At 42.1% G+C, this 25,677-nt stretch overlaps 1 protein-coding gene across 1 annotated transcript in view; it reads left to right on the forward strand.

Annotated features, from left to right (window-relative positions):
• The first annotated feature begins 333 nt into the window (after positions 1 to 333).
• The window catches only part of Atp10d (ATPase phospholipid transporting 10D (putative)), a 62,183-nt gene continuing 36,839 nt past the window's right edge, over positions 334 to 25,677 (forward strand). The window contains exons 1-9 of the mRNA XM_032916654.1: positions 334 to 660; positions 2,856 to 3,050; positions 8,343 to 8,547; positions 10,989 to 11,074; positions 14,072 to 14,178; positions 14,447 to 14,578; positions 15,099 to 15,226; positions 15,336 to 15,588; positions 23,536 to 23,771. Of these exons, the coding sequence (XP_032772545.1) occupies positions 371 to 660; positions 2,856 to 3,050; positions 8,343 to 8,547; positions 10,989 to 11,074; positions 14,072 to 14,178; positions 14,447 to 14,578; positions 15,099 to 15,226; positions 15,336 to 15,588; positions 23,536 to 23,771 (1,632 nt within the window). The 5' untranslated portion in view covers positions 334 to 370. The remainder of the gene's footprint in view (positions 661 to 2,855; positions 3,051 to 8,342; positions 8,548 to 10,988; positions 11,075 to 14,071; positions 14,179 to 14,446; positions 14,579 to 15,098; positions 15,227 to 15,335; positions 15,589 to 23,535; positions 23,772 to 25,677) is intronic.

Genomic DNA, 25,677 nt, shown 5'->3' on the forward strand with positions numbered 1-25,677 from the left:
TCATGGCAACTTCCTGACATGTGTGCGTAGTCTGGTTTCAAAAAGGAGAAAGCCGATATCCAGGGAAGCAAAGAGACTTGCACACATTAAAGCCAAAGCGGTTGTCTTGTAGGCTCTGTCTTTTGTTGCTTAGCTAATCAGATGCCTGGCCCCTGAGGAGGAAGGTACATGCTTTAACAAGAACTCAGTTTAGAAGATGTAACAGCGGTGATCTGTACATTTCCAATTACACATAGACAAACTAGGCCATATAGCCATCTGGTACAGAAAAAGAAGACTGGGTAAACTTTAAAGTTTTCAGAGACTTACAAGAAGTGTGTTTTTGTTTGCTAGGTCACCTATACCAGCCAGGTCTCCCTGCGTCTTGGACATGACTGAGCTTCTCCGGTGGGCCAGACATCACTGGCATCGGCTGATGAATGGGAGGACCCAGGGTGACGATGAGAGGTCATACAACTACTCCTCACTGCTCGCCTGCGGGGGCAAGTCCCCCCAGACCCCCAGACCCGCGGGGAAGCACCGTGTCGTCATTCCTCACCTTCAGGGCTTCAAAGATGAGTACGAAAGGTTTTCTGGAACCTACGTGAATAACCGGATACGGACGACCAAGTACACGCTTCTGAACTTTGTGCCAAGAAACTTATTTGAACAGTTTCACAGGTACTGTGGTCCTTTCAGAGGAAGTCAAGTCTCAGAATGTTCCTCATCCTTCTACTTGATACTCCCGCCGAATGCCCATTTTCTTATATATCAGCTTAATGCATGTAAGCATACAAGGCATGTTAGATTCAGGTCTAGGCTGGAGCGAGGGTGCCTTAGGGTCACACAGGTCTGTACAGTTGGAAGGACGTCTTCTGTTTGTGAAGGATGCTGTTATCTATTTCATTCTCATATAGGAACCTGGTCTGTGGCTCAGCCAATGCCACACCCATAATAAATGGCGGAGCAGATGCTATAACCCTGGGCCTCCTCCTTTGTGCTTCGGTGTTCTTTCTATTAAACCATGTTGCATTTTAATTGCAGATTTTTCTTACTTGACAATAAGAAAAAGAACAGGACCCTTAAGCAAACGTAATGTTATTATGCAAAGCAGTGGCGTAGTTCAATTTAGCAGGTATATCCCAGAGCTTACTGAGATCTCGGACAGTGAAGAAAACTCACGTGTAGCTTGCTCCTCTCCTCACGGATTCCGTAGGTTATCTATAGGATGTGTGTAGAAACAGTGGGAGGGCACAGTGGGCTGACAGTTATTATAAAGTGCTGTCCGTCAGAGCGGAAGCCTACAAGAGAAATCATACTATGAGATGTTACAATAGAAGGGGGTTCGGCGCTCATTTTAATTATGGAGGGCGGGGCATCTTCTGTCCAGGAGTGGGCAAGCATATTTCATGTGGGGGAAGGAAGGGCAGTGAGAAGACAAAGACCTCAGCATAGAAGACTCACGTGAAGCCTGGGAGGTTTCCTCTCTGTGATACCTAGTGTCTGTGTTGCAGAACGGTAGGAAGTAATGTTAGACAGGAGGGTCTAACCCACCCGAGGGGTGTTGCTGTCAGGATAGAGAATTGAGACGCAATACAGCAAGCATGGTTCTAAAGAGGAGAAAAGCACGCTGGGAGGCAGTGAGGTGAGGACTTGAGACAAACTGGAGACAAAGTGAGCTTTTCGGAAGCCGCTGTATGTGTCCTGGTGAGTTGTCATGGAGACCTGTGCTCTGACAATGTGGGGATGAAGGGGAAGACAGGCGAGTACGGATGCTACAGACTGGCTTGGGGAGGTAGGTGGAAGGGAAGAACATTAAATGAACATGGTGAGTGCGATGATTACAAAACGTCCCAGGAAAAGGGAAGCGAGGACCAAAAAGCAGCCATGCCACGCAGTTCCTTGTTCAGGAAACGCTGAGCCACTGTGAGTCCAGAGATTCTCCTCTGTACTTCGTAGGCTCTATGTACACTTCCTGAATAGCGGTTCCGTTTAAAGTGCTCGTTTGTGAGATTAATAACCCTAGGGGCTACAGGCGTTTATGTCTGTTAAAAAGGTAACTTTTAGACGTTAAAAAGAAAAACAGACATTCTGAACGAACACGTTAGATTTAAACAAGGCTCAAAGTGAGCAGGGATACCTGGGAATCTGTTAACTCCACAGCACACAGTGTTCCCTTGAGCTGTGGACCCGGATGTGATCCACATAGAAATATTTGGAGATCTAACAAAACAGTTACGAGAAATAAATGTTCGTAACAAACTGAATGGGGCACGACAGAGGAGACATTTGGGCAGATTTTTCTTTTAAGGCGTGTGAGCTGTCAAGGGCAAAAGAAAAATTCCTGATAACTGTGCAGGGCTGAGCCCTGTCCTTTGTGTGATCTTTTTTTTATTTGAATATATAAAATAGCAAAGTTTGGGGGATGGAAGAGTTCCCTGTGCACCGTGGTTCTGAATAGTGTGGAAAGAAAAAGTCTCAAGGAGAGAAAATTCCAGATATCCCTGCTCATTTTGAGCCTGGTTTAAATCTCTTGTGTTGATTCAGAATGTCTGCTTTTCTTTTTAACTTTTAGAGAGAAATGGTAATTCCTTTTTCATCATGTATTATATGACTCAAGACCGTCCCATTCAAATGTTCACTCTTACATACTTACTGAATAAAAACTTATATTTATTCAAATAAGATCCAAGCTAAATGTCCCGGATAGCTATCAATACTTCATATTTGCTAGATGCTGTTAATTCTCTATTCTGTGACCTGTAAAATCAGTTAATACTGACTTTCCCCAAAGCACGAAAAACAATGTCTTGCCTCTTTGATTTCAGCTCTTGTGTGTTCCATGAAAACCTCCCTTGTGTGTGCTTGGCTTGCAGGGCCGCCAATCTATATTTCCTGTTCCTCGTGGTCCTGAACTGGGTGCCTTTGGTAGAAGCCTTCCAAAAGGAAATCACCATGCTGCCTCTGGTGGTGGTCCTCACAATCATTGCAATTAAAGATGGCTTGGAAGACTACCGGAAATACAAAATCGACAAGCAGATCAACAACTTAATAACCAAAGTTTACAGTAGGTAAGTGGGTGGGGTGTCGCCAAGGAGTGTAGTATATGATTTATGAGCATGTTATTCCTCCTACTGTTGGGTATGATCAGGACCCTTTTTGTACTGATCGGAGGTTGTTATTGTTTCTGTTTTGTTTTACCTATCCTGGTACCAGGGATTGAATTCAGGACTTCATAGTCTTTTACACATTAGTCAAGTGGTCTACGTCCACAGTTGTTATTACTGATTTTAATTAACATTTCTTAAAATCCTCCAGTGGATTTAATCAAAGTCATGGAGGGGAACCAAAAGCCATTGTCAATCAAGGACTTGACAAAAACAAAAGCAAACCCTTCTGACTCACTCATAGAGGACCTGAAACGATTTGACCTGGATTGAGAGCTGGGCACAGTGACACTCGATATAGTCTCAGCAAGATAGTTGCTGGCCTTGGTACGAGAACCAAGCGGAGAGTCAAAAGAAGGACAAACAACTTGAATAGACACAAAAAGTTGTGTGGTACATGAGAAGTAGAGTCATTTATGGAGAAAAGGGTTGTGAAAACAGAATAGAATTCTTTTTGTGCATAAAACCCAAGACATCCTATTGCAACAATACCCAAGGCATCGTAGGAGGGGTTTATGCGGGAACCTGTCTGCTCTGTCGAATGCTTTCATTCACAGTATGTAAAGACAGAGACCTGAGTGAACTCAAGAAAGGTGAGTTTGAACGGGTATATTCACGATATGCAGCTCCTGGCTGCTTCCTTTTAGATGTAAATTAATACTTAGTAAACTGCATGGCTCACAGCAACTTGTCCTCTCCCTTAGGAGAATCATAGAGAAAAAGGTTAAGGGAAACTTGTTTGAAGATGTGGCATTCAAGCTAAAGACTGCAGGGTTGTGAACTCTGTTCATAATTAGACGTCTTTGATAGCTTTCGCAACATGGTTTTCTTTAGGGACCCATTGAGAAACAAGGAAAATAATTTATTTCTCATCATCATAAGAGGATGTGAGATTAACCTGAATGGTGAAAAATAGTTTTAATTCTTATGCTATTTATGAAGGAAACCAAACCAACACATACACACGCATGCGCGCGCGCGCGCGCGCGCACGCACACACACACACACACACACACACACACACACACAAATCTTAAGATACTTTGAGAGTAACAGTTTCTAATTTGCAGTTGAAAACCGCAGAGCATGCATGCACCATTTCCACAAGTCATGCAATAGCCCTTGAGTACTTAGAAAGTGCCAGGGATGGTGGCAGGCTAAACTGTACTGACCTTTGGACCCTATCTGGAAGAAATCAAATATCACAATATTCACATAGTGACAAAATCCAGACTTAGATATTTAGACCCTTGTAATCCCAAACTCAGCAGAAAGGAAGGGCAGTATCTGTGTGTATCTGTGTGTAATATGTATATGCACATGCACTTTGCATACAGATTGTCATATGTGTAAAGACTTGTTGCCTTTACCACTAGTTTACTGGCAACAATGTGTCTTTGATTTCTGTATTTTTCTAAAACGTTATCATCTTGATTTTTCCCCCACTTACTATCTCTGTAGCCTTGGGCAGATTGTATAAGATAGCTTATGTCCAGTTTATCCTCGTGAAAATAACTCAAGCACCATGCTGAGTGTGTTTTAAGTGCTAAGCACAGGTTAACCACCAGCATTACAATGGCAGGCTAATGGCAGTTAGCAAGAGGGTTTCTTGGGACATGGGCAAGTCATTTAATTAGCACATGAGACTTTATAATAGCACTGTTCTGTTTCCTAGATGTTAACTGCCCAATGGGAAGCTTGGTAGAACCTCTCTGGGGTACGTTTAGATAGTTTTCTTATACATTTATTGATGAAATACACTATTCTAGTCTATTAATATCCATTTTATAACCCCTGACTGCATTTTATAAGAGACTGGGTAACTTTATATCATTTTACCAATATTCCAGGCAATTTATTTTTGCTCAGAGCTATGGAAGAAATAATGTTTATTATATTTCGTCTTCCAAATTGTCCTTGGAACAATAAAGATAAAAAGAAATAAAAATAGGCTATGAAGCCACACCATGTTGATTTACATATGCTAATTTAAATGCCCGTGGAATATTAAAAGGGTTATGGAAGAAAAATATTTCTCAGAAAATTTAGGGTGAAAGTATGGAGCTATTAAATGGAGCTAATGTTTGGAAGAAGAGGGTTGACATTTCTATGCAGAAAATTTGTTTCATATTCATAATATCTGGCTTGTCTCAAAGTAGCTAAATTCTATGGGTAAATATCATATAAAAATAACAAACAGTACTGTAGAAATTGAACATTTAAGCCCTATAATACCCCAATTAAGTTAGAATGAACTAATACAGAAATGTGATTTTCTTCAGCTCGCCTTTAAGGTAAGGGCTGTTCATAAAGTTTTCATGACACTAGAGACGTCCTAAGACACAGTTATTAAACAAACGGGTATCTTCTATGGGATTGACATGGTCAGCCTTCACTTCGGGTCAGGTTTGTCTTACTATAATAAAATGCCTGATAGGGTCTTCTTTAAAAGATGGAGGGTTTGGGGTTGGGGATTTAGCTCAGGGGTAGAGCGCTTGCCTAGCAAGCGCAAGGCCCTGGGTTCGGTCCCCAGCTCCGAAAAAAAAAAAAAAAAAAAAAAGATGGAGGGTTCTTTTGAGTTACAATTGGAAAGGGTCTCTCCACGGTCTGCTCTTCTCATTGCTTTTGATGGTGCAGCTTGTCATGACAAGCTCACACGACAGAGAAAACTGCTCACCTTACAACAGCCAGGAAGCCAAGAAAGGAGGCAAAGGGCTAGAGTCCCAACAACCCCTCCAAGCACACCTTCCAAATGACATACCTTTTCCCAGGAGGACCAGCTCATAAGTTTAAATCACCTTGCAGTAGCATCATGAACCGGGGAGCAGTCCGTCCATCTCTGGGCTTTAGGAAGGCTGTTACCCATACAATAGAAAAGGTGCGAACGAATAGTGGATACACAGAAGGTCCGCAGTATCTGTGAAGTCTTTTCCGACCTTTAAACATCTCTATGTTGGTGATGGTAGTTACTCCTTCATTCTTCCTCTCAACAAAGTTCATGTGATCACCCTTTCTAGAAGGCCATCAGACCCCCTGATGAGCAAAGGCCATAGGCATGTTGGTGCTTGTTAAACAGGGTCCCTTTGTAGGTGTGGCATCGCTCCCTCTTTGAAATGTTCTTCTCCTTTGGTTTGTATGGCGCCATTTCCCTTTGCCTGTCCTTTCACTTTGTCTTCTTAAAGTTTCTAACCCCTAAGGACTCTTGTATCTTTGCCTGTCAGCCAGTTGACTTTTTATTTCTTTTAAAGGTTTATTTATTTGTTATCTGTAAGTACACTGTAGCTGTCTTCAGACACACCAGAAGAAGGCATATGACCCCATAACAGATGGTTGTGAGCCACCATGTGGTTGCTGGGAATTGAACTCAGGACCTCTGGAAGATCAGTCAGTGCTCTTAACCGCTGAGCCATCTCTCCAGCCCCCTGGCATCTTTCAAGTTGCTTACATGTAACTAGTCAGGAAATGGCTTTCTCTAGTACCTAAATCTGTCTCCATTTAATCTTTTATTCATCCTTCCTGCTACAGCTTTAATTCTGAGCCTTCTCATCCCTCCTTTGAATTATCTCAGTAACTCTCCATTGGTCTCTTGTCTATTCCAACCACTAACTAGACGGCTGCTCAGTGGTCCTTTACTGTGCTACAGAAATGACAGGGACACACCTTTTTTGTAAACTGTAGTGACTCCATTTTCTGTAGAATAAATTCCTTTTTCCTAGGTATGCATGGCACATAGAACTGAACGTTCCAAGTAGAACCTCTACCTTTTGTGAGAATTTTCTGCTACTTCTCTCCATGGAAAAATTCAGTAGTATGCATAGACACTAGAGAGAATTTTTGGAAAAACCAAAGTAAATTATTGATTTACCTTTCTCTGTAGACTGACAAATCCTTAACATAATGAGACTTCTCCCTCTCCTAGATAGATTGGACATTATGCACTAGGCATTCGTAAAGCTGTATGCTTATGTCCACATATTTATCCCTTCAAACTAAGTAGTTCCTTGTGTTGCTCATGCAGTTTGCATGGCAGAAGCTATTTAAGTAGTCTAGGACAGAATTTCCGGTTAGCCTGAGGAATTAATGACTTTTAACATATTATACAACCTAGATTAGTTTTAAGTAACTTTCAGGATTCTTTGGAGTGAGTATAAATTCCATCTTTACAACTATAAAATAAGTAGCTTTGCAACTTATGTATGTATGTATGTATGTATGTATGTATGTATGTATGTATTTATTTTTGAGACCTTAGCCTGTTGAATGTTGGGGTTGCAAGTGTGTGCCACTGCGTCCAGTATGCATGTATACAGACGCTAACTAAAAATGTAACACACAATAAAATACTATAGAAAGGATAGAATGCGAAACAGTGTTTTTAAAAGGGATAAGATGTATAGATGATGCAGGTATCAGATGCTGCAGTCAGGAGTAATCGCATCTGCAGTGTTGGGGAAGATGGGGGAGGGGTGCAGGAGACTCGCAGAGAAGCCCGCGTGCACCGGCGTTTTTCTTAGGCCTGTTTTCCTGTGCACTTTAGCTAATCTTCACATACTTACAATACTGAATACAATGGTGGGCGTGGGCTTTCCTTCATTATCTGTCTAGTGTGTGTCACAGGGCTCTCTGAGATCAGATAATGTGTGTGGCATTTTCAGGTCCTTCTTACGTCATCACAGAATCACGTGCAAGAACTGTTTTACATATGAATATATCCATGTAATGTTAATTATAATTCTGTCTTAGACATGCGTTCAAACAGCATAAGGGCTAAAAAAATCCCACAGTGGGAGAGAAAAGCTGACTTTAAAGTGTCAGCTTCATGTTTTAGCGACTTAATAACTAAGTTATGTTTAAGTGACTTAATAACTAAGTTTTCCAAATGAAGCCTTTGCTTTTACCAATTCTGTAGTGTCTCCTTTAGAATTTAATACACAAAATATTCATAATTACAGACTAAGATTTTAAGAAATGATCAAATGATTACTACTTTTAAAAAAATTATTTTATGTATAAGTAGCTGTCTTCAGACACACCAGAAGAAGGCATCAAATCCCATTACAGATGGTTGTGAGCCACCACGTGGTTCCTGGGAATTGAACTCGGGACCTTGGGAAGAGCCACCAGTGCTCTTAACCACTGAGCCATCTCTCCAAGTCTACTTTTTTTTTTTTTAAATATTTTTTTGTTCAATTTTAGGAAAGAAAAAAAGTACATTGACTGTTGCTGGAAAAACGTCACTGTCGGGGACTTCATCCGCCTGTCCTGCAACGAGATCATTCCTGCAGACATGGTCTTACTCTTTTCCACAGACCCAGATGGAATCTGCCACATCGAGACTTCCGGCCTTGATGGAGAGAGCAATTTAAAGCAGAGGCAAGTGGTACGCGGCTATGCCGAGCAGGTGAGCAGTGTCTGTCTGTCTGTCTTCTTAGCTGGAGGGTTCAGGACGCTCCTTCCTCCTCAGGAAAGGTCTGGGCTTTTTTTTTTTTTTTACTGATTAGAGAGATTTTTAGTTTAATTTTTACCACCGACTAAATAGAACTTTCAGCTTTCAGTGGACGCACGTTATATTTTATAGATAAGAGGATGGACTTGGGAGTTCACACTCTCTGTCCTGCCAGCAGACTGTTTGTCACAGCCTTAGGGGAGCCCAGCCAAGTTCATCTGCAGTAGACGTCATCATGGCATAATTTCATTTTCTTACTCTTGGGGGCTTATATTTTGAGGTTTCATCATTGTTCCTAAAATGTCTAATTACTTATATTCCAAAGCTTTCAAAAACACTTTCCCATGCCATAGCCCTCTGGCTGCCCATCTTGCTGTGGTAAGGGAAATGAGGCCGGCAGGAATTCTAGTAAGTAAATCTTCGATCTGCCACTGGTTGCTTTGTGTTTTTTACTCACAAAGTGATGATCCCGTGACGTTATTTGGGTACATGATGACTGAGTTTCCTCATAGTGACATGGAAGTCGTGTCTCTTTCTTGGCATTGTTGTTTGAATCGGGTGAAACACCGTGCTCAGAGCTGAACATCGCTTTCCCTCTGTCTGGAAACACTTGAGATAAAAAATTTTAAATGTAATTGTCGTTTTTTTTTTTTTTTTTAACCTGAAGTATCAGTAAGTTGAAATCTCTTCATCTTTTTTTTTTTTAAGATTTATTTATTTATTTATATGAGCACACTGTAGCTGTCTTCAGACACACCAGAAGAGGGAACCAGATCTCATTACAGATGGTTGTGAGCCACCATGTGGTTGCTGGGATTTGAACTCAGGACCTCTGGAAGAGCAGTCAGTGCTCTTAACCGCTGAGCCATCTCTCCAGCCCTCTCTTCATCGTATATGCAGCCTCCTGGCAGCTTAGCATTTCTTCCTTATCCTTTTCTACCTATGGCTCTTCATGCAGATTGTCCTGTGGTTCAGCTGCTTCTGAGCTCAGTGTCTTTGCCCCTTTCATAAGCAGCCCTACTTCTGGGATTCTGACAACATCTCCAATAGAGTTGCATCACAGCACTAAGTGCACATTACGCTGCTGTCAGTTGGCTAACAGGCACACTTTGGGTTCAGTTCCACACGAGCACAGTCACTCCCTTGTCATTTGCAGTTTGTATTGAGAACTTGGGCAAACTCTTGATCCTCTGTGTATTTGCAGCTGGATTGTAGTGCCAGCCTCAGTGGATTGGGAAAAAGAAATTGTTTAATAGAGTTAAAGTACATAGTGTAGACTCTAGTACATCAAAAGAATTCAATAGGGATTAATAACAAATCAAATCATATTGTCATATAGTTCATGTTTTCTGGATTTGCTACAGTAATATAAAAATATTACTCAAATAGCCATAACCAAACTTGTTTTCTCTGTTGCTCGTCACACTTCCCAGACAAGGTTTTCTGTAACCCAGGCCAGCCTGAACTTCACCACACAATAGCACTGGCTGGCTCTAAACTCATAACAAGCTTACTAGGTGCTGAAATCATGTGCATGAGCCACCCATGTCCCAGCTGGTGTTTTGTTTTTAAGGAAGCCACGTCCTACAGACAGTGTTTTGGTGTTTTTATGTGCGTTGGTGTCTTGCCTGCATGTGTGCCTATGTGTGGGTGTTGGATCTCCTGGATCTAGAGTTCCAGAAGCTGGGAGCTGCCACATGGGTGCTGGGAATTGAACTTTGGCCTTTGGAAGAACAGCCAGTGCTCCTAACCACCGAGCCATCTCTCCAGCCCCAGACAATGTTTTTAAAGACATTTTGCCTACAATCACCATTGGTTTCATAACAGAATTATAAGAGTATCTGTGTGCTCCGCGAGAGAGTTTTGAGAGATGGTGATGTCCTGCTTACTTGGGTATTGTATTCATGAACTTTGTATGAGATTGAATACTTACGTTTTCGAAGGTTTTTCCACATGCTCTGAACGTAGGTTATAGGCAACCACAACAAAATAGTTCCATGGCTTATGACACTAATGTTTGCTCCATGAGTGGAAACTGATGCAGAATCCTGCGAGCATATCAAATTGAAACTTGCATCATGTGATTAATATGAAAAAACAAAACAAACAAACAAAATGCTCCTTCTGATTCTGTGGAATCTGTATCACACTCTAAGGTCCTTCCGGCCCCTGTTACGGGTCCCTCTTCATCCTAAGGCAGTCACAGCATACACTCTGAGCTCTGAGGCAATGCGTGTGTATGTGTGTGTGTGTGTGTGTGTGTGTGTGTGTGTGTGTGTGTGTCTGTGCTTTAATTACTGAATGTATTAAGAATTGGTCAAAATGATGCAGTGTTTAAATACCAAGATGCCATCTTAAATTTTTTTCTTCTGTGATTTTTTTAAAAATATTTTTAGGACTCTGAAGTTGATCCTGAGAAGTTTTCCAGTAGGATAGAATGTGAAAGTCCAAATAATGACCTCAGCAGATTCCGAGGCTTCCTGTGAGTGACGCGGAACTTGGTTTTGTGGGTCTGAAAGAAAGAGTTCGTAGTTCAGTAATGATTTTCTGGATTCGTACCCAGTACAACTCACTAGAGGCTGCATGTTTGGCCCCCTGTAATTTGGTATACCTTAGAATTTAATAAACGGTCATCTGCTTGTATCATAAAATAATCTAAACAATAAAACCCTCGTAAGGCGTTCCTAGAATCACTGCTTCCTGTGGTATAAGAATATATTACAGGACAGTATAGCATAGACCAGCCTTGACTTTACTAAGCAACCCAGGCTTGCCTTGAATTTGTTCTTCCGTCTCACCTTGGATGACAGACAGGATCGCCAGGCTCCATGGTAGGCTCAGAAGATGGGAAAGTTTGGAAGGAGGGATTTGTGCAGGCATAATAGGATAGTCTGTTTCTTTTATGGGAATCAGAGTAGCAGGAATGCAATTCTGGTTGGAAAGGGTTAGTCACCGACTTGGGAGCTTACCTTAGAGTGTGGGAAGCCATAGTAGCATTTAGTCTACACTTAGGACACCATCCCCACCTCTCCGCAGGGTGCCTATAGTGTGGGGTGTTTTGTAATCCCAAACTTGACTTCTGATACTTAGATATTTTATGACTCTGCCAACTTATGCTCATTAACTTTATTTTTACAAGGGAAAAAAAACTTAGGAAGAGAAATTTTCCCACCTAATTTCCCATTTTTAAAGACTAAAATTGTCCTGATTCCGTTACCTGGTCATTTAAAGCATGCCAGGAGATTCAAGGAAACACTAATGTTTCTCGTGAACTAAGGATGAAAACGAGGCTTCTAGGGAGGAAGACTGATCCTAGCTGAATGACTTGAGGAATGGTGGTTTTAGGTTTTAACTCACCGCTGTAAGGATTCTGCAGTGAATGCTACAGTGAGAACTGGCTGGTGCTTACCTACATATGACACTTGTAACTCTGAATTCTTTGTCTTCGATTTCTCATCTATAAAGCCAGCATTGTAAACCCATGGCTTTGGAGGCTGTGACTAGAGGATTGCCACAGGTTCAAAGCCAAGCTAGGTTTGATAGTGAGTGTGTGGTCAGCTTGAGCTGAAGAATAAGCTCAGACTCTTAGCCAAACCAACGAAGTAACATGAATGAAGTTAGACTAAGGTCAGGGATGCCTCTTGAAGTGACATCTCTCTACACAGAAGTTTAGAATAAATTCAGCTAGAATAAAGTCAGTAAGACTGGGAGTAAAATGCCCGACCTCTTCCCTTTTCCTTCCCTTTTTCTTTTGCCTTTTTGAAATTTTAATAGTTTGTTTTTTTATTTCTTGAAAATTTTATACAAATAGAGATTAATGAACGAAGCCATTCCTTTTTATGATTGTAAAAATTATTATTCATGACTATAAAACATTGAGGAATGACAATAGCTATCTTTAAATGTTCTCATTGTGGGCAGTCCAGGATCCATTCCCATTTGCTTCCTTTTTCTTCTCAAAAGCAAACTTCTGTGGGTTTTTACTTTATTTTCTTTGCAGATTCCGAGAGTCAGGGTGGTAGATTTATTGATGAATTTCACTCAAGTAAGAAACAACAGCTGCTTACAGATTAGTGATTATTGCTTAGAAAGCCATCAAAATTTAATGACAAAATTGAGATGACCTTTTCCCACTGTGTGAAAGGTCATTCTTGCTGGTTTTTGTAACTCTTTCACTGATTTTACCCTGTGCTCTTGTCATAGTTTAGTCAAGTAACTGCTTCGGTAATTTTGAAACGGGTTCTTACCCAGGTTTCCAAGTGTGTAAAAGTGGAAGGAAAAGTGTGAGGAACACTCAGGTTCTCCCCACAGCCGTGCCATCTCACAGTGGTGCTAACGCTGAGCCTTCTCTCCCACTTCCTCCCCTGCCCCGTGACACATAACTTCATCATCATATACTCAGAGCAGATGAGGACAGAATAAAAAACACACAGCCATCATCACACTGGAGAAGAAGCAAAACCATTCCTTGATCTCATCTAGGACCAGGAATTGGTTCACATTTTTCTACCCGATGGGAAAAAAATATTTTATGATAATTGTCTTCATCAAAACAGGGCCACACAATAAGTTTGACATTGCATTTAGCTAATCAATTTCTAATTATCCTGTCCCAAGAAATAAGGTCCTTTCCCCAATTCCAGATGGAGAGGATGGATTGCCTTTTCTTTGTGCAGAGCCCAGCCCTCCCCTTCTCTTCATTCTTTGAGTGAGCCAGGCCGCGTCTACTTAGCCCCCTGCCTCCTTCTGGTGAGGTTTACCTTGTTTCTCTGGCTCCTCTTTGCCAGCTGTCCTTAGGCAGAATCCGTTGAATGAATCAGATTCTGTCTCTAAAAATAGCAAAATGTACACATATATCCTACCTACATACACACAAAACATTGCTTGTGATTCCGGAGCGTCACGGAGCCTCAGAATTCTGCCACAGACTTCAGGTTGTCATTCCCTGATAAGAATCTGGGGGCCTGCCCCCCTTTCCTGTAAATCAGGAGGCCTGTGATGCCCCCTGTCCTGTTCTCAGACGGGTGGTGTCGGCCTTCACCTCTGATTACGCAGTTTCCCATCGGTCTTTGATTCAATGTGCAGAGCCAACACCAGTTGTCAGTGCCCAGCAGGGTTTTTAATTTCAGCCAAATCAAAAATCCTACTTTTCTAAATCAAGACCGTCTCCTCCATCAACTAAGTTCTCTGAATACAGTGTGTTCTGTCAAGGCGGGCTCTTCGTTTAGAGTGCTTTTGAGTTCTTGCAGTAATGGAATGCGACAAACAGTAACTTCTAGAAAGAACGGGAATTTGCAACTTGTTGCAGCTTTCCCCTCTGCACAGCAGGTAATTACAACAGCAGAAGCAAATGGGCCAGAGACGTGAAGCCTTCCCCGTGAGCCGTCACACTCACCATATAGGGTATAGAATATTCCAGACTCTCACCTTACCTCCCCACTTTTGCCATTTAAAAATCTACATGCTGCCTTTCTTCCAGGGAACACGCCAACAAAGAACGTGTGGGCCTCAGCAAAGAGAACTTATTGCTCCGAGGGTGCACGATCAGAAACACAGAGGCTGTTGTGGGCATTGTGGTCTATGCAGGTTCGTTCTGCTCCTCCCTTTACTGAGATCTCCTCGGTGCCTCCTATGTGTTAGCATTCCTCGTTTCCTCAGAATGGAATCTACAGAAGGTAAACTGTGTCTCGGTGAACTTAACCTCCCAGAATCCTGGTTCCCCCAAGCGAACCGCATGGACAGATCAAACTGGCAAAACGTTCTGCGACCGCGTTTGATGGGATGGGTTAGCAGCAGGGATGCTCGCTGCCTGCGTGTGCGTCGTACGTCCTCAGACTCGGCGCTTTCTCTGCAGGTCACGAGACCAAAGCGATGCTGAACAACAGTGGGCCGCGGTATAAGCGCAGTAAGTTAGAGAGGAGAGCAAACACGGACGTCCTCTGGTGTGTCCTGCTTCTGATTGTCATGTGCTTAACGGGAGCACTGGGTGGGTAAAGTTCAATCACCTAATACCTTGTCAGTTTTATTTTCTACTATTTTTCCCAAAATAACATCCAGGTTTGGTTTTCGTAAGAGAGTTTTAGTTTGTTAATTTTTCCTGAATGTTTTCTTGTCTTGTCCTTTACAACAGTGTTCATGAAGCCAAAGAGACCTGAGAAGAGACAGACAGACAGACAGAGGGAGAGGGGGAGAGAGAGAGAGAGAGAGAGAGAGAGAGAGAGAGAGAGAGAGAGAGAGAGAGAGAGAATATCAAGGACAAGAGACTGAGTATTCCTATGATTTTGAGCTTGTTTTAAAGAACAAACAATTAGTGTTCAAAGTAAACACTCATGTGTTTTTTTCTCGAGGGGCGTGGTTCTCTATTTGCATGCTCTCCCTGTAGCATCCTTGAGGGGCGTGGTTCTCTATTTACATGCTCTCCCTGTAGCATCCTTAAGGGGTGTGGTTCTCTATGTGCATGCTCTGCTCCCTGTAGCATCCTTTTGGCGTCTGTGTGCTTTTTAAAGGTCATGGAATATGGCTGAGCAGGTATGAAAACATGCTCTTTTTTAACATCCCTGAGCCGGATGGACGCGTCCTATCCCCGGTGCTGACAGCATTCTATGTGTTCTGGACCATGATCATCTTGTTACAGGTAATCCCTGCCACGCTTAGCAGAGAATGTTGACCTTAACTTATTATCTAGCTGTGCTCACCTGATCGCCCTGGCTTTACCCTTTGAAAACTGTTTGCCCCTTGATTAGGTCTTGATTCCCATTTCTCTCTACGTGTCCATTGAAATCGTGAAGCTGGGACAGATCTATTTCATCCAGAGTGATGTAGAGTTCTACAATGAGAAGATGGACTCTACCATTCAGTGCCGAGCTCTGAACATCACTGAGGACCTTGGGCAGATTCAGTACCTCTTTTCCGATAAGACAGGAACTCTCACCGAGAATAAAATGGTGTTTCGGAGGTGCAGTGTAGCAGGGTTTGACTACTGCCATGAAGAAAATGGTGAGTGAGGGGTCCCTACCCAAACCACCTGTAACTTTCTCCCAACTGCTTACCTCCCTGATATGCTTTTCAGGTTGCAGTATTGAATCATTAACTCAGCCCAGTGGGCTTTGTGTTATATTATTGTTCCTTTAGGATAGTGGTATTCAGCCTGTGATTGACAACCCCTTTCATAGGGAGCACCTAAGACAATCAGAAAACACAGATGTTTACACTTTGATCCATAACAGTAGCGAAATTAGTTATGAGGTAGCAACAAAAATAATATCGTACTTGGGAGTCACCACAACATGAGGAAGTGTATTAAAGGGGTGCAGCATTAGGAAGTTGAGGACCAGTGCTCTAGAGGTCAGTGGACGCTGAGGGACCTACTACTTCACACTACATCACTGGATGATGAAGGGTACCAGGTGGTGAGTACTGCGATGCTCAGTCTGTTTTGGTTAACACTGTCTTCCTCACAGCTGTATACACGGAGCTGTGGGGGATCAATGGGTTTGGGATAAAGCTAGATTCTTCCCAGAATGTAGTTTGAGACATAATATTTGCACTGAAATAAAAGCTATTAACAGTATCTGGGTTTCTATGGCCAGTGTTTCAGGATTTTCTACCTTGGAAAGAATTCTAGAAAGACTACTGCTGCATGACAGTAACCTCCTCACACATACAAATGATTTAAGCGCACTTGGCAATACTATTATGTGTTTAAAACCTGCCAACTTGGAAGTGTAACCCATGTCCTGGCATCATCAGCGTCACCAGAGCACCTGGGCTGTATTGGAAATTATGGAGCTGTGATTAAAATCTCATCTAACAGAATCCTGACATGATTAGCATGCATATCAAAATGTAAAAGCCACTTTTTTGAGACAGGATTTTGTTTTTTCTGTGTAACAGCCCTGGCTGACCATCCTGGATGTCACTCTGTAGACCAGGCTTACAGGAATCACCAGCTTCTGCCTACCAAGTGCTGGGACTAAAGGTGTGTGCCACCATGGCTGTCCAAAAAGCCACTTTAAAAAAAAAGGAAATAAAATGAAAGTAAATATGCCACTCATTTTAAAAGAGAGAGAGAGAGAGAAACAGAGACAGAGACAGAGACAGAGAGGGGCAGAGAGACAGAGAGAGACTATTGAAAAATGTTATTTAGCTGGAGAGATGGCTCAGTGGTTAAGAGCACTGACTGCTCTTCCAGAGGTCCCGAGTTCAATTCCCAGCAACCACATGGTGGCTCACAACCATCTGTAATGGGATCTGATGCTGTCTTCTGGTGTGTCTGAAGACAGCGACAGTGTACTCGAGTACATAAAATAAGTAAATCCTTAAAAAAAGAAAAGCAAAGAAAGATGTCATTTAAGAAATAAACTTTTCACATTAGGGTAGTTATAGATTGCAGAACAGTTGCAGTGACGTCATAGAGGGTTCAGTGTGTCCTCATGCCATTTCTCCTGTGAATGTGTCATGACATACCTTTGGTAATTGATGAATTGATGACGTATCAATACATCATCATTACTTGAACTCATGTTCTAAGAGTACCCTTTGTTTTCTCTTATGTCTCTGGCTGTCTCCGGGTGACACCTGGAATGCCCATAAGCACCGTCACACAGGCTCCTGTACCCTTGACAGTTTCTCGGAACTTCTCTTTGGGTGAACTTATCAGTTCTGACAGGCACTGTTCTAGGATGGTCTGGCAAGTGCCTTTATAATGCACAGCTTGTAAGTCTGTTGATCCTTGGAGGTATTGGGGAGCACTAAGAAGAAGCCCTATGCAGTAGAGCCTCTTAAGCCTGAGTCTCATCTCCCGCCATCTGCAAAGTCTGTGTGCTTCAGCAAGGCACATAATTCTCTGAGCATCAGAGAGAGGAAACGGCCATTGTGGTATCCACTCCACTGAGACAGTCTGTGCAGAGATGCACAGAGCAGGGCACAGAGAGAGTCCTCATATATGAGTAGCTACTATTGCTGCTTTCAACTATTGTTTTGTAAAGAAGAACCAGGCCTGCCATTTAAGTAGCTCGTGATCCACTGTGAGACCCATGTTTAATTATAAAAATAGCATGTTAGTTGTAATATTAACGCTGATATTCCTAGGGTTGGGGGATGACCCATTTGGTAAAATGCCTGCATGGGGACCCAAGTTCAAATCCCCAGCACCCATTAAAAAAACCCCATGTGACGTCATTCATCTGTTAAGTCACTGCTAGGGCACAAAGATGGCTTCCCTGGACCCGTGGAGTTCATTGGCTAACCAAGCTATCCAAACCAATCAGATTCAGTGGGACACACTGTCTCAAAAATTAAAGCAGCTTCATCTGGCTTCCACTAGTGAACGCACACGTGCATGTGCACACACATGCATATTCATATATACACACGCACATGAATATGTACACACGCATACATGTACACACATGGAAATACTTGTTCCAAATTTGGTTTGACTGTCAGGCAGCCAGATAGTTTTGGATATGCGTCTTGCACTGATGCAATTTGGTATTTTAAAGACAGGACATCAGGCATTCTTGGACTGCATGAAGTATATGGGGAATTAGTTCAGAGCAGAGGTTTGGGTGTCTGGATGGTATGATTGGAGGAAGGTGGGCTGAGTGTGCTGTTTACAAGTAGGTGGAACGTGGGATGCCAAGGGTGTTGTGGATGGTTTGAAGGAAGCTGTGTGGATGATGTGCAGAAGGAAGCTCCATGTTTGTCCTGGTGTCAGCCCTATGGAGAGCACACTGTAAATTACAGTAAGCTAATTTTCCCTTTGTCTCAGAACTACGTCTTTCAGATTTGAAACCAATGCAAGTCGTAGGCCATGAAAGAGTTTCAGAATATCTGAGAAGAAAGTGACAAAAGAACACTTTAGAGATTAAAGGAGGAAAGGAAATAGGAAAGATAATTTGTTTAACTCACGACCTACCTTTAGATACAGAGAACAACAACAGACTGTGTTTCCTTGCCCTTTCCAAGACTTTCACAGAATTAAAACAGAAGCTCCTCTAGGAGAATTAAAGGCTTTTATCATCCCTGTTTGTTTGCAATGTGATATCAACCTTGGCTTTTCACAGACATCTTTGATACAGTTTTCTCTGGGCCTTGAAGTTTAGTCTGAGTCACTCTGTTTTCTGAATCACACTGTAATTCTCTTGACCTATATGTTGGTAGAACTTTCCACGATGTGAGTAAAGGTTGAGTCATTCCATTTCATTTTCATCTTGAAGTTCCACTTATTGAGCAAGCTTGTCCTACAGTGATATCTGAGCTACTTGATGCCATAATAATCTACACAACTGTGTGATCCTAATTCCCTCAGTGATGGCTCAGAGAAATTTCATGAACTCATTTATATGGGTTTTGAGGCATTTTAGTTGTCTTAGAAATGACATTTCATTACCAATAAATTTCTTGAGCTATTCAAAGATTTTATCAACCGTAGCAGTATTCCCTCATTGGATTGGGTCATTCTTTGTTGAGATGTTCAGTCAAGAAAGATGTTGACAAGCATACCTGATGTCTACCTACTGAATGCCGGTAGCCATTGCCAAAAGTTACAGTTCCACCCATGCTACAACAAAGCAACAAACAATTATTGAACCTCTTAGAACTGTGTCGAGTTAAGGACCTATGATGTAGAGGTATGAGTATGGGCTTTAGAAGCAGGAAGACTAAATTTAAATCCCAGCTCTCTCTCTAGTCCGCTGTTTATAAAAATTAGAATATTCAGTCTCTGTTAGTTTCCTCAGGTGCAAAGAGAAACAATAGTTCTTGCCAGATGAAAGTTTTTTGAAGATGAAAGTGTGTGTGTGTGTGTGTGTGTGTGTGTGTGTGTGTGTGTGTGTGTGTGTGTGTACAATAAATATATGACTTTGGATGAAAGTAAAAACCTGTAATAGCTGTAAGTCCTTACCCACAGCCTTCCCTTAATTCTAGAGATATTTTGTTTACATACCTATTCATCCATTATTTGTTTGCCAAATACTTATATAAAATAAAAAAAATTGGGCTCATAGAAATATAACAGGGGAGATTGACATGTAATTGGCCATACTTGTGCATGTGGCTATATTTAGAAACACTCCAGCATTAAGTCACAGAATCATGACTCTTACGTCCAATAAATCTGGCCTTAAGACTAAATCTAGTTTGTTTTTGTAAGATGACAAATTAATAAAGTTTATTTCTTTAGTTATAAAATAGTTCCCGCTCGGAGGAATGCCATAACGATTCAATAAAGCAAAGGTCTGGTGTATGGTATCATTCAGTCCAGGAAAACTGTAAATGCCTAATGAGTAGTCTGATAGCTACATTAGAGGGTTGCATTTCAGGGATGCTAGGATGTTTCTGCATTTAATACAGTATATAAAGAGAATTAAGACAAAAAATATGGCATGACCATCTATATCAATGCAGAGAAAGCCCAAGATATGAAATTGTATCATTTGGAAAAAAATTAAAAGTATAAGACTTGAGGTCATCAGAATTAGAGGTCTTCAGAGAGAATGAATGTTTATTGAAAGCCACTTAAATCATGCCTATAATCTTAGCACTTTGGAAGTGGAGGTAGGAGGAGCAAGAGTTCAAGGCTACCCTTGGCTGCAGGCTGAATATCTTGGGTTTCATGAGACTGTCTTATCAAACAAATAACAGAAAGACACAAAGAAAAAATAAGCTAGCATATTGCTTCGTAGGCTTTTCATTCCCTTAAAAACATGGCAAAGTTATTACAATGAATAAAATGTAAACTTTTTTACACTTTATGAAGCAATTTGCTCCAAATATATCTTATTCAGTAGGTCTTCGGTTAAATAGACACAACCACCGACCCAACAAGCATGTTCTCATTTTCCTCTGAGGAATATTTTAATAATAGGTAAGAACACACACACACACACACACACACACACACACACAGCTACTCTCACAGGAATTCTATTGGAGAAAGTCATCACAGATAAATAAATAGATAAGTAGTGATCAGGACACGACAAAGAGTTAGAATAAAATGGTGTGACATAGGAAGATTGGATGATTAGTTTGGACTGTGTGGCTAAGCATGACCTTTTCAAATGGACATTAGAGTCTAGATCTGAATGACGAAGGACTTCCAGGCCAAAGGACCAACTACTCTTCAGGCCCTCATGATGTTGTGAGCTTTCACACTTTGAAAGAAAGTAAATAAGGCCACCGAATCTGAATGACACGAAGGATATTGAGCAGTGGCTCTCAACCTTCCAATGCTGTGACTCTTAAATATAGTTCTTCATGTTGTGGTGACCCTGACCATAAAATTATTTACATTGTTCTGCTATAACTGTAATTTTGCTATTATTATGACTTGTAATGTAAACATCTGTGTTTTCCAGTGATCTTTTGGGGCTTGTGACCCACAGGTTGTGAACCACTGATGTAGAAGAAAGAGGGAGTTTCAGACTATACGGAGCTATTTAAGCTAGGAAGAAGAGCCTGAGTTTATTCTGAGGGGATCCTGAGGCAATCATGAAGTGATCTTATCCGATTTAGCTTTAAGGAAGGGCACTCTCGGCTGCCATTTGATGAACAGATTTCAGATGAGGAAAGAGACTAGTTTTGAGGCCCTGAATTAGTTCACTTAAAGATGTTGGCAACTTGACTGAGATAATGGAAATGGATCTGGACACTCAGGGCACGTATTTGATGGGTAACGGACATGTGCTGATGAGTGTCTGGATGTGAGAAGGCAGTGAAGGACCGGTCCAGAGTCTAGGTTTTTGCTAACCACTTAGGCAATAAAAAGATGAGGAAGCCCAGAGAAAAGGTTGAAGAGGAATCAGAAATAGCCCAACTGTAACCAGGCGGAATCTAAGGTTACTGTTATTTATTTACTCATTTATTCCTCAAGTATTTCTTGAGTAACCTATGATAACCTACACTGGACTCGGAGAACATATTAATGAAACACGAGTGTCTCTGGGCATTTAAACTGTATGTTTTACAGGATGGTATAAAATAAAAATTGTGTGGTAATGGCAAGAATAGGATCAGTGGCAAATTAATGGGGCCCTACCTGAGGAATCTTCACTGATCAAAGAGAAGAGACCTGAGGGAGGTCAAAGTGTGAGCCATGTCTGTCTTATACAAGAGCCTATGGCCAGACAATGGCAAGAGTCTGTGGAGAGGTGCATGGATGAGTATCGATTCCAAGAGGAGGTCAGAGTTAAAGATGCAGGTTGTTCCCGTTGTTAGGGTTACTGTCGCTGTGACGAAACATGATGACCAAAGGGAGGAAAGGGTTTAATCTGCTCACACATCCACATCACAGTTCATCATTAAAGAATTTGGGACAGGAACTCCATCCATGCAGTGACCTGGAAGTAGGAGCTGGTACAGAGGTCATGGAGGATGCTGCTTACTGTCTTGCTCAGCCTGCTTTCTTATAGAACCCAAGACCACCAGCCTAGGAATGGCACCACCCACAATGGGCTGGGCCCTCTCCTGTCAAGCTCTAAACCGGGAAAGGGAATAACATTTGAATTGTAAATAAGAAATACCCAACTTAATAAAGATGGAAAAAGAAAAAAGAAAATGCCTTCCAGGCTTGCCTACAGCCAGATCCTATGGAGGCATTTTCTCCTCTCTTGTGACTCCGGCTTGTGTCAGCTGACATAAAACCAGTACTCAGGTTTGTAGGCTGAGCACAGAGACATTTTGTTTCAAAGATCAGACTGTGTGAGAACACCAGGGAGAGGCGTGTAGATGAAGATGGGCAGGCAGCCCAGAAGCTTGCAAATAACTGAGGGATGGGAGGAAGGTAACTGGAGACGGGGTATAACGTAGTGTCAGAGTGCTTGACTAGGTGCTTGAGGCTCTAAACTCAATACCTAATGTAACAAAAAGACAATCACATAGTACATACATACATACATACATGCATACATACATACATACATACATACATACATACATACATACATACATACAGCGTAGTCTGTAAAAACCCTTGCTTTGCAAGCATGAGGACCTCAGTTTAAACCAGAACCCACATCCCACCACTGAGGAGGTGGAGACAACAGGCAGATCCTGGAGCTTGCTGGTCAGGCATTCTACCTTCCACAGTGAATTCTAAACCAGTAGGGGTCCCTGTCTCAAAACACAAAACTAAACAAAACAAAACAATGAATCCTGAGAAGTAACACCCAAGGTTCTCTGACCATCACATGCATATACATACATATGTATCTGTATCTCTACACACCCTCATATGTGTGAATACACACACACACACACACACACACACACACACAAATAAATAAACATGTATGAAAGACAGGAAAACTGAACAGTGAATACCATTAATGTAGATGAGAAAACAGGTAAGAATGATACCAGAAGCCCTAAAGGGTATTTCCAGAGGAGTTGACTATTACTAAAGGTTCAGATCTCTCTCTCTCTCATACACACACACACACACACACACACACACACACACACACACACACACACACACACACACACAGTCACTCTGCTGTGCAAAGATGGAACATGTAGGTGACCTTGAAAAGAGGTCAGTGGAGAGTTAGGAGAGGAAGCCCTGAAATTGGTTGAGGGGTGACTGGTGTACTGAAATTCAGATGCGAAGAGGAACTGCTTGAGGACCCAGAGGACAGGATCCGGATCACAAGTGGGGGGCTTGGCATTTAAAACAAGGAAGGCTGAGTTGTGCCTCACCATAGGGTAGCTGACTAAGAGAGTGGACAGAGATGCAGACAAAACTAGACCTAGAGGTGGAAAAGGAAGGTGCTTCCTAATCCACCGTGTCCTTTCTCCTTAATAGGATGGGGTAAGTTTATTGACTGTGGATTCTCATGGGGAGAATGTGGAGGCCGGGGCAGAAAGGAGGTGGTGTGCATAGCTTAGGAGCTACCGTGTCCAGCCTGCAATACTCAGATGGTGAATTTTCTCCTGCAGCCAAGAGGCTTGAATCCTATCAGGATGCTGTCTCTGAAGAGGAGGAATGCACAGATACTCTCCGCGGCTCCCTCGGCAGCGTGGCGAGACCCAGAACCCAGAGCTGCAGGACAGCTCACAGTAGGCTTCCGGGAAAGCCCTCGGCTCAGCTCTCCGGGAGCACCTCTGCTGTAGGAAATGGAGAAGGATCTGGAGAAGTGCTTCATTCCAGACAGGCTGCATTCAGTAGTCCCATTGTAAGTGTGACGTCATCACCACGCCCTGGACAGAGTGACTGCCTGCTGTAATAACCAAAAAAACCCACTGCTTTTCTTAGTAAAATGGGTGATGTTGTTATAGTTCAATACGATGGTGACACGTAAGTTAAAAAAAAAATACAAAATTGAGATTTGAGATAATTTACTGTTGAGAAGTTGGGTATTATTTCTGAAAAATAAAATATTTCTGCTTAGAACTGATTATATCCGAGCCTGGAGAAGGCTATCTTGACATAACGGTAACAGCTAACTCTAAGAACCACCAAGGCAACCAGAATTGTCTTGGAGACGTGTATGTTTGTCTAACTAATAGGTCTTTTGGTGTCTTTTTATTACCTTCTAATCTTTCTCTGCATTCCACGAAAACTAGCTCTCCTTCCTCATGTCTAACTCCACAAAGGGCACTTTCCGGGATTTTTATTCCAGAGCTCAACAAGTGGTTTGTGTCATAGTGACAACTCTTAGTCATCCCCTGTGAACAAACCCGTATTCCTGCAGAAGTAGTAGGTCATGGAGAACATGGGAAACAGAAAAGACGATTGTGTAAACAAGTTAGAAATCAATACTTCCACTGAATTTAAAATTTCCTCTCAGAAAGGTTCACTGCCTTCTCAGCCTTTCATATTTCATTAACACCTACACTTAACCAAGATGGAGATTTCCCACTGTGAGGTCAGTAATAACTCAGGCAGACACCACAATAAGAAAAGAGCAGCTACCAGAACCATTGCTATGGCATGGTCATTGCCTCATTTTCACGGCAGATGCATTGCATAAGCAGACCCCAGGTGTCCATGTCTTTTGACTTGAGAAAGCCTTCAGGGCATCTCTAGGAGATTTGCAAACCTGCCCTGAAATGTGCAGCTGTAAGTAATGGCGTGGCCACCGCCAACTCAGTTCCGTGGCACTCAGGAGGCGACACCCCTAACAGAACAACCTCTTATTTAGCAATCTGTTTTGAAAGGCCTAGGTTTAATTTTTCCCTCACCACACACAGCTTTTATTTTCTATAGTCATTTTAACCATATGCCAGAATATATATATATACTCTGTTCTCTGTCTTTACTAGTCATCCACTGCACTAGTACATTTTCTGCACATTTGAAAGAAAACAAGTGCTAACTCACATCTAGTTCCTGGTAGCCCAGTGCTGGCTTGCCCCTCCTCCGTTTTCTGACTAGGCCTCACTCTTCTGTGGGAACAGTTACTTCTGGAAGCCATCTCCTCCATCCAAGACCTCCTTCCCTCTATCAAATCTGATGCAACACAAAGGGAGGGCTGTACTGAAGAGTTCTCTGATTCTTTGTTGTCAACCTCCAGGTTTTCTGAGTGAGTGCTTTTCCATTGTCCGTTTGTCTGCATAACATTGGCTTTATTTCTGTACCTGACACTGTACCATGACAACCTTGAGAGCAAAGATTTTTTTTTTAACCTTTGAATCCTAACATGTAGCACAGCGCCTGCCACATTCATTTTCAGAACAGTATTTTGGAAGGTCGTTGATCGAATCTGATCACCAGACCTGACCTTTCCATAGTTTGTTTGTTTCCACTTGCCCTCTACCCCAGTGTCATGTGTACATGGAAGTTCAAATACAGGAAAAGTCATCGGTGTGAAGCCATACAAAAGCTTCAGCAAACAGCAGGGAGAGTAAAGGGGGCCAGCTTTTTCGTATTTAACTTGGATCTAATAGAGAGAAAAATAACAGAAGGTAAAAAGGCCTGAAGTAGAATGCCTCGTTGAGAGCCAGTGGGAGCACGTGTTTATTTTCCAAGGGCAATGACTCTGTCTTGTTAGTTTCTCTACTCTTCCTGTATAGAATATAAGGCCAGCGAGTGTTTGGTAGTAGTGTGCAATAAACTTGGGCTCCTTATGTGCCAAGTAC

Source organism: Rattus rattus, chromosome 11 (genome assembly GCF_011064425.1).
Source record: "Rattus rattus isolate New Zealand chromosome 11, Rrattus_CSIRO_v1, whole genome shotgun sequence".
Classification (NCBI taxonomy): domain Eukaryota; kingdom Metazoa; phylum Chordata; class Mammalia; order Rodentia; family Muridae; genus Rattus; species Rattus rattus.